Source organism: Propithecus coquereli, unplaced genomic scaffold (genome assembly GCF_000956105.1).
Source record: "Propithecus coquereli isolate 6110/MARCELLA unplaced genomic scaffold, Pcoq_1.0 Scaffold47, whole genome shotgun sequence".
NCBI classification, from domain to species: domain Eukaryota; kingdom Metazoa; phylum Chordata; class Mammalia; order Primates; family Indriidae; genus Propithecus; species Propithecus coquereli.
This window is the reverse complement of record NW_012150507.1, coordinates 5,779,377-5,788,254: the sequence shown is the minus strand read 5'-3', so window position 1 is coordinate 5,788,254 and position 8,878 is coordinate 5,779,377. Positions and strand designations below refer to the sequence as shown.

The 8,878-nt window shown below is 34.5% G+C and overlaps 1 protein-coding gene across 1 annotated transcript in view; it reads left to right on the top strand.

The window, feature by feature from the left end:
- Nucleotides 1-8,878, top strand: part of DHX29 (DEAH (Asp-Glu-Ala-His) box polypeptide 29) — a 52,344-nt gene that overhangs the window by 8,634 nt on the left and 34,832 nt on the right. The window contains exons 2-8 of the mRNA XM_012655265.1: nt 603-676; nt 1,611-1,724; nt 3,024-3,153; nt 3,857-4,002; nt 5,305-5,433; nt 7,230-7,356; nt 8,080-8,241. Coding sequence (XP_012510719.1) covers nt 603-676; nt 1,611-1,724; nt 3,024-3,153; nt 3,857-4,002; nt 5,305-5,433; nt 7,230-7,356; nt 8,080-8,241 — 882 coding nt within the window. The remainder of the gene's footprint in view (nt 1-602; nt 677-1,610; nt 1,725-3,023; nt 3,154-3,856; nt 4,003-5,304; nt 5,434-7,229; nt 7,357-8,079; nt 8,242-8,878) is intronic.

Below are 8,878 nucleotides of genomic sequence, written 5' to 3'. Positions count from 1 at the left end.
ATTATACTCTATACTATGGCAGGAAGTATAAATACATTTTAGAAGGATTTCCTTCAAAAATTATTAAAAGTACATTCCAAATTCTGGAGATTTTATTCATGCTGGTTAAAAATTGTATATAAACATGTTTCAGGAAGAATTTGAAAATGATAGGGGCTAACTGATTTAATTGGTGATAAGTTTGGTAAGATTTCATTATTGCTTTAGTTCCTCAGGATATTGATTAAAATGAAAACACATCCACTGTTAGGGACCTTGATTGCCACCCATTGAATGTGGCAGCAGGATTCCCTGATTCCTCTGAAGTCTTGCCTCAGCTAAGTGCCAGGAAGAAAAGTATCTGGTTAAAAAATATGAAGATGAAGATAAATTTAACCCAAAAGATATATAGGCATTTGCAGAAACTGGTTAACCTACAGAAATGCTAATTGGAAAAATGTTGACAATTTAGAGGAGGTATTACTAGATGGAGTTATTTGGTGAAGTATGAGGGGAAAAACTGAAATCAACTATTTAATATTTAGCAATCTTTAGAGGAAAATTAAAATAGCACAGTGGGTATTATTAAATTGCCTTGACTATTTGTTGTCTGTTATATACAGGTCCCAAAATTTATAGTTTTAATTCTACAAATGATTCTGGTGGCCCTGCAAATCTGGATAAATCTATTTTGAAAGTAAGTAACCAAGGTTTTGAATCATTTCAAAAAGTGTTCCCCTTTTTCCAAAAAAAAAAAAAGATGTATACTTAAATAAAAGAAAGTAAACAATGGAGCATTTAAAATTTTTATAAATAGCACTGAGAGCTTATCTCTACTAAATAGAAGTAAGTCATACACATATGTTGAGAGCCTGTAAGAAATTAGGGAAGGTCTGGTTAAGATCCAAACTTCTAAGCATGGTTTGATACTGGGTTATAATTTGTCTCTTTATATATGTTTCCTGGGCTAGACTGAATTCCTGAAGTATATTTTTGTGCTTAGTTCACAGTAGGCATTCAGTTAAGAAGTAATAAAAGAAAGGTATTTTTGTAGGTAGATGCTTGTGTATTCTTAAGTTAAAAGTAATGAAGAACAGAAGATAAAGTGGCCATTAAGAAAAAAATAGGAATCAAACTCTGAAAGCTGAATTTGTATGACCTATTATTACTATATATTTAGTTTTAAATTTCACTTGATTAACCCCTTTTTTAGTGTAGCATTCATTCTTTCCAGCTGTGTGCTTGGGTTGGTTTACATTAAGGCAGACATCTAGCCTCCATCCCTAAGAATTTCTGGTTCAGTATGTTTAGGATAGGACTTAGGAATCTTTGTGATCACAACCCAGGGATAGTCCAAGGACAATGTCTCGACATTGGCCTTGAGAGGCTTCATGAAAGGATTTTTTTCTTGCCATATGTTATCTTGCCACTTTTTCCATATCCCATTTTTTCTTAAATATGTGATAGAAATATGGTCAAATGAATGGTAGTCCAAAAAATGATAATTACTGTGTCTGATTTTAGCTGAAATTTTGGGCTTGGTTGGCAGAAATATAGAAAATTCTATGGTTTGCTTCTGGTTTTTTAATAGTTTGGCTTCTAATTGATAATGACCTTTTTGGCTTCAACAGGTGGTAATTAATAACAAACTCGAGCAAAGAATTATTGGAGTGATCAATGAGCATAAAAAGCAAAATAATGACAAGGGAGTGATTTCTGGAAGACTTACTGCCAAAAAATTGCAGGTATTTTGCAGACTTTTTAAAAGTTCCTTGATTATACTGGAGCATTTTTAAGACAGTTCCACATGTAAGCCAAAAATGACTTTTTCAACTTCCGTTGAGATTTTCTGTAGGCCATTTCCATCTTCAAGAATAGAGAAGGAATCGTGCCAGATACAGGTGTACAGATTAAAATGGTGATATGAAAACCAAGTTATATTTCCAAAATTATATTATTGAGTACCTACTATATTAGACTCTGTCCCGGGCACTTTGCTTACATTATCTCTGACATAGCAATCCTGCAAGGTAAATGTATTTGGCCCCATTTAAGTGAAAGAATTAAGGCTTGGAAAGATGACAATAAGTTATAGCCTAAGGTTATTAATTAGTAAGTCATAAACAGTTTGGATTTGAACCCAATTCTGCCCAACTCTAAAGATCATGCTTTAGAAAGTACATTAAAATGCTTTATCTTGGCAGGGCGCTGTGGCTCATGCCAGTAATCCTAGCACTCTGGGAGGCCGAGGCAGGAGGATTATTTGAGCTCAGGAGTTCCAGACTAGCCTGAGCAAGAGTGAGACCCCGTGTCTACCAAAAAAAAGGAAACAAAAACCCAGCCAGGCATTGCAGCGTTTATAGTCCCAGCTACCCAGGAGGCTGTGAGGCAGAAGGATCGCTTAGAGCCCAGGAGTTGGAGGTTACAGTGAGCTACAGTGACGCCACTGCGCTCTACTCAGGACAACAGAGTGAGACTCTGTCTCAACAAAAAATAAAAATAAAAAAACAAGGCAACTGAATACCCCTCCTCACAACCTAAAAAAAAAAAAATGCTTTGTCTTTATGTATAAAGATGTTTGTTGAAGCGCTGCTTGTAATAAAAGAAAATATCCTAAATTTTCAGCCATAGGAAAATGTATAATTATAATAGGCCTGCCCAATGGAATATGTATGTAACTTCAAAATGATGATGAAATTTCCTAATAACTTGGGAAGATATTTATGTTATAATGTTACGTGAAATTTCTTTTTATAAAATCATAGAAAAATGACTGAAAAGGAACATACTACATTACAAATAGTGTCTTTGGATAGTGAGAATATGAACAATTTCTCCTGCTCTTTTTTTTTTTAAGATATATCTGTACCTTCCAAATTCTCAATTCAATGAACACATTTAACTTCTAACTGGGAAAAAAAAGATATTTTTGAAATTAGAATCTGTGTCAAGAATTTCTGGCTTAAAATGAATGAGAAAATAAAATTAGTTATGAAAGAAGAGAAAATTGACAAATATGATTTTCTTACATTTTGCTTTCATAGGATTTATATATGGCTTTGCAAGCATTTTCATTTAAGACTAAGGACATTGAAGATGCAATGACCAATACACTCTTACATGGAGGTGATCTTCATTCTGCCTTGGATTGGCTCTGTTTAAACCTTTCAGATGGTAACCATCATTAAATTTTTTCAGTTTCTAAAATCTTTTGAACTAGTTTTTATATCAACCTTTTGGCTTGTACTTAAGTTTTTTCACTGTTGTAATTATTTACTTCTAAAATGTTCTTACCTTTTTCTATTCTTTTCAGTATATTCTCCTTTAAGATTGTGGTCTATGAAGGAAATTTTTGTATGTGTTGCTTTCATTTTACAGTGTACTTAGTACAACAGATTCTCGAAGTTTGCCTATCAGTAACATATTAGGCTGTGTCTCCTGGTTTTTGGTAGAAATTAGGGCTATTCTTGGATAAATATTTCATTAAGCAGAGGGTCATGGTTGCAATCTTTGGCAGGAATCTGGAGTGCTTATAGCTTGTGTCACTGATTAATGATACTGCCACATACTGTGACAGACAACTAAAGGGTGGGAAGACTTAAGATCCTCCTATGAAAATTTAGGAGCTTAACATATTGAGCGTGAAATCAGTGGCCAAATACAAGTGGGCTAGCTATCATCAATGAGTGTACCCACTTCTAATTTAACAGATAAAACCAGGAATATCACAGGATTTCTATTTTGGGGAGAGGAGGGCATAGAGGAAAATTAGGTGCTTTAAGACTAGGCTGGGTTTATGTATATGCTTAACAAATGTTTGTTTGTTTTTATGGATTATATGCATGTTTATTTTCAACACAGTTTCTGTTATTTTAAGATGCACTTCCTGAAGGATTCAGTCAGGAGTTTGAAGAGCAGCAATCTAAAAGTAGGCCAAAATTCCAGTCTCCTCAAATACAAGCCACTGTTTCACCTCCATTGCAACTTAAAACCAAAAAACAGGAAGAAGACCCTAAGATTAAGGTAATTTAAGAATTAAGCATTTAAAGTTCTATAAAATCAGAGTGAAGCATGTATAATAGTTCATAAGAGTATAAAGATTAGATTTCTATAACATTTTTACTTCTTAAAAATAACTGTTTTGCCAGATTTTTCTATTACTATCTGTTTCAGTTATCAATTGTTACATAACAAACCACCCCAAAATGTAGTGGCTTAAGCGAACTATTTATTTCTCATGATTCTGCATTCTGGGCTCGGCACAGCTAGGCAATTCTGTTCCAGGAGGTATCTGCTAGGGCTGGAATATCCAAATGGCTTCTTTATGCACATGACTAATGCCTCAGCTGGAAGCCAGCCAGGCATCCCTTTCTCTACATGGTCTTTCCACATGACTAGCTTGGGTTTTTTCACATACGGTGGTCTCAGGGTGGTCGGACTTGTTACATGGCATCTGGCTTCCAAGAGCAAGTATTTCAAGATAATAAGCCCCAGAGTAGAAATTCTTATCAGGCCCCTGCTTTATCACTCTTACTAATGTCTCATGGATTGAAGCAAGTCACATGGCCAAGGCCAAAGTCTGTGGAAGGGAATTACAGAAGGACATGAATAGTGGGAGGTGTAGTTCATTGGGGCATTATACTTAAATATTTTACATGTTATAAAGCATCTGTGGAAGCATCATCCTTATAAAACCACTGTTTCTAAGGAATAACACTAGTTTTTAACAGTTCTCCTTTCATTCTTTTTTACCCCTTTATGTAAACATATTCTTTGGATTCTGCAAGTGTAGACTTTTTTAAGTAACGTTGAGTTCAATTCATTTGTCCCTCCCTGTACAATAGAGCATGATTTTTGAGGTTTATATGTCTGCTATTTTTGAGTGTGAAGAAATTGTAAATGAGGCCGGGCGCGGTGGCTCACGCCTGTAATCCTAGCACTCTGGGAGGCTGAGGCGGGTGGATTGCCCAAGGTCAGGAGTTCGAGACCAGCCTGAGCAAGAGCGAGACCCCGTCTCTACTAAAAAATAGAAAGAAATGATCTGGACAACTAAAAATATATAGAGAGAGAAAAGATTAGCAGGGCATGGTGGTGCATGCCTGTAGTCCCAGCTACTCGGGAGGCCAAGGCAGAAGGATTGCTTGAGCCCAGGAGTTTGAGGTTGCTGTGAGCTAGGCTGACGCCATGGCACTCACTCTAGCCCAGGCAACAAAGTGAGACTCTGTCTCAAAAAAAAAAAAAAAGAAATTGTAAATGCAGTGATAAGATAGCTTTGATACCTTTTTTTTAACTTTGGTTTTTCAAACATTTGTTTTCTCTTTGTAGCCAAAAAAGGAAGAAAAAAATATAGAAGTAAATATGAAAGAATGGATTTTGCGATATGCTGAACAACAAAATGAAGAAGAAAAGAGTGAAAACTCTAAAAGCTTAGAAGAGGAGGAAAAATTTGACCCCGTGAGTAGAAATTTGTATTAAGCTTCTAGCTGGATATTCCTAGGCAAGATATATTTAACTTTTCAGAGCATTAGTTTCCTGATTTTTTAATCGGAGAAATAGCTCTGGGTTTGATGTGAAGATTAAACAAAATGACACTTAGGTAAAAACTTGGCACAAAATAACTGCTTAATAAATGTTAATTATATTTCTTCTATGTTTAGCGACATAATCATCAATTATTTTTAAATGATTGTTATGTGTGAGGAATATGCTAAATTCTTTCAGTAATAAAAAGGATAAAGCACATTCTTTTACTAAAGAAGTTATATTCACGGTGTAGAGAGAAAACAGACATCATAAGGTAAGATAAAAATATAAGGCAGAAAATAAACTGTTAAGTGAAAAAAGAAGTTATAGGAAAGAATGTTGCAATAAATATATCTGACCAAGAACAGATAATCCACAATAATATAAAGAACTTTTAAGAAACAGACATTTCACAAAAGTAGGTATATGGATGGCCAATAAACATGTGAAAATATGTTAAACATCACTAGACATTAGAGAAATGAAAACTAAAATGAGATACTACTATATATCCATCTAAATGGCTAAAGTTAAAAAGATCAGTAATACTGAGTGTTGGGGAGAATGTGGAGCAACTGCAACACTCATATATTGCTAACGGGAGTGTAAAATGGTACAACCACTTTGGAAAACTGGTCCTTTCTCATAAAGTTAAACATATACTTACCATGTGACCCATAAGTCACATGGGAGGGGGGATGGAGATTTACTGTTTAATGGGTAGAGAGTTTCAGTTTTGCCAGATAGAGTTCTGGAGATAGATGGTGGTGATGGTTGTACCACATATGAATGTATTGAATACCACTAAATTGTACACTTAAAAATGGTTAGGGTGGTAAATTTTGTGGGGTGGAAGAAATTAAGGAGTCAAAGGTGACAAAAGATGCATTAAGTGGAAAGATGGTGATACCAGTGCTAAGTACAGGAAAGATGGAAAGATAAATATGATTAGGGTAAAGTCTTGGAGATAGCTAACCCTCCTGTCTGTTATACTGTGTTGATATTTGCTTCTACGCAAAATGGTCCCAGAATTCAGCTGCTTGTTCTTGCTTAATTGTCACTTTTCCCTTCCTCTTAACAGTTCTGTTCATAGCAGCACCACATATGCCATCATCTTCTTCACCCCATGATTTTGTGCTTCTAATTTGCTGTCACTAATATTAGCCTAGGGAGAAAACAGTAATTTGAGTTTAAATTTAAACTCTCTCTAGTTTTTGCCCATCTGAGTCATGTCCCTGAGTTTTGTGACATCCATTTTCTTTATAAGCCATTTTTTTAGTGTCCCTGACTATCTTCCATAAGATAGAGATTATGTGAAGGTAACTTTCAGATGAGTATTATTACATGTACTATCCTTTACACATACTTGTAAAACAATTTTTACAAAAATGAGCGCATACATTTTATTCTGCAGTTTCCTTTATTTTATTAACGTGTCAAGAATATTTCTCCCTGTGGATTACTCTCTTTCTTTTGCTTCCTCATTTTATTTTCGAATGATTGAAGTTTTCTTTATAAAGATGTACCGCATATGGTTTCCAGTTTTTCTTTTATAGTCAGTGCTTCAGTAAACATCTGTGTACCTGCAAATCTGTGCATTTGTTTTATTTCTCTATTAAAAATTCCTAAAATTAGATCTGCTAGATCACAGGTTTTGATATACTGTATTGACCATAGATAATCTTGCACTCCTTTTCATTTCTTCCTTGTGGTTTCATTTGGATCAGAACGAAAGGTATTTGCACCTTGCAGCAAAACTTGTGGATGCAAAGGAGCAAGCAGCTACCTTTAAACTAGAAAAAAACAAGCAAGGCCAAAAAGAGGCTCAAGAAAAAATAAGGAAATTTCAAAGAGGTAAATGCTTTCAAATTCTTAGATGTATAAATGTAATTGTCCTGTGTTTGTTGATTTTCCTAGAATAGATGATGCCTCTTTTTAATATGTCTGCTCTTTTCTAACAGTTTATACCTGAGATTGGCAAACTTTTTCTGTAACTGGCTAAATAGTAAATATTACAGACTTCATGGCCCATAGAGCCTCTATCAAAACTCTTCAACTCTGCTGCATAAAAGCAGCCATAGACCATACAAAACAAATGGCTGTGGTCTAATCAAACATTATTTATGGACACTGAACTATGAATTTTTACATCTCTCCAAATATTCTTTTTATTTTTTCAACCATTTGAAAATATAAAAACCATTCTATCTTGTAAGCCATCAGAAACAGGCAGTGGACTAGATTTGGCCAGCAATTTGCCAGCCCCTAATTAATACCACAAAATACCATCTCCATTCAAGAAAGAAAGGTGAATACAATTCCATGAGTATTTATTTCTAATGAAGATGTTTTTCTAGGCTTACTACATCTATTACACAGTTTATTTTAAAGTTTTAGTATATGTTGTCAAAGTTAATAAATTGCCTCTGACTTCTAGTGCAGATTCCTTATAGGAATTACTAAATAATTGGTTACAAGGAAAAAGAAGGAATGCTAACTGTTTTTGAACCATTTTGTACAATAAAAAGGCATAAAAAACAAATATCTGAAACTAAACTTCATCTATTTTCTTGATAGAAATGGAAACTTTAGAAGACCATCCAGTATTCAATCCAGCCCTGAAAATTACACATCAACAAAATGAAAGGAAAAAGCCTTCTGTAGCCACAGAAGGAGAAAGTGTTTTGAACTTTAATTTATTTGAAAAATCTACAGCCGCTACTACTGAAGAAGAGAAAGGTAAAATGAAGGGAAAGTGATCAGGGTGTAATTAATAAATAATAAAATGTCAAGGAATATATAATTGTAAAAATTTGTTAGTTTGCCTTCTGGCAAACTACGTGAGATGGCAGTGAAGTTACACCCATAAGTTGCCTTGAAAAAGTACTATTAATAACAGTTATGATAACTTACATGGATAGCATTTTATAATTACAGATACGTACTTTGCCTCAATCTCATTTCTCTCCAGTCCATCTCCAAACTGCCAGAGTTACCTTTCTGCAACACAGATGTAAACATAAGTTTTCTGATAAAAACCTTTAGTGATTCCAAACCTACTGACATTAGTAACAAGTCTAAATCTTTTCGCATTGCATTCAAGATTTTTTGCATTCTGCCACAATGTACCTTTTTACTTTATTTATTCTCCCAGCTATATACTTGAGCCCTGTCATTCTTTAAAACGTTTATTGTTTTATGGTTCCATTACTTTGCTCATCCCTCTAACCCTTACCTGGCCAGCCTGTAACTTCAAGGCTCAACTAAAACAGCATCTCTTAATATTTCCCTAACTGCTTTCACACCACCAGACAGAAGTAATCATATGCATCTTTGTGCTCCCAAGTAAATTATTGATATATGTAGTATAATATTT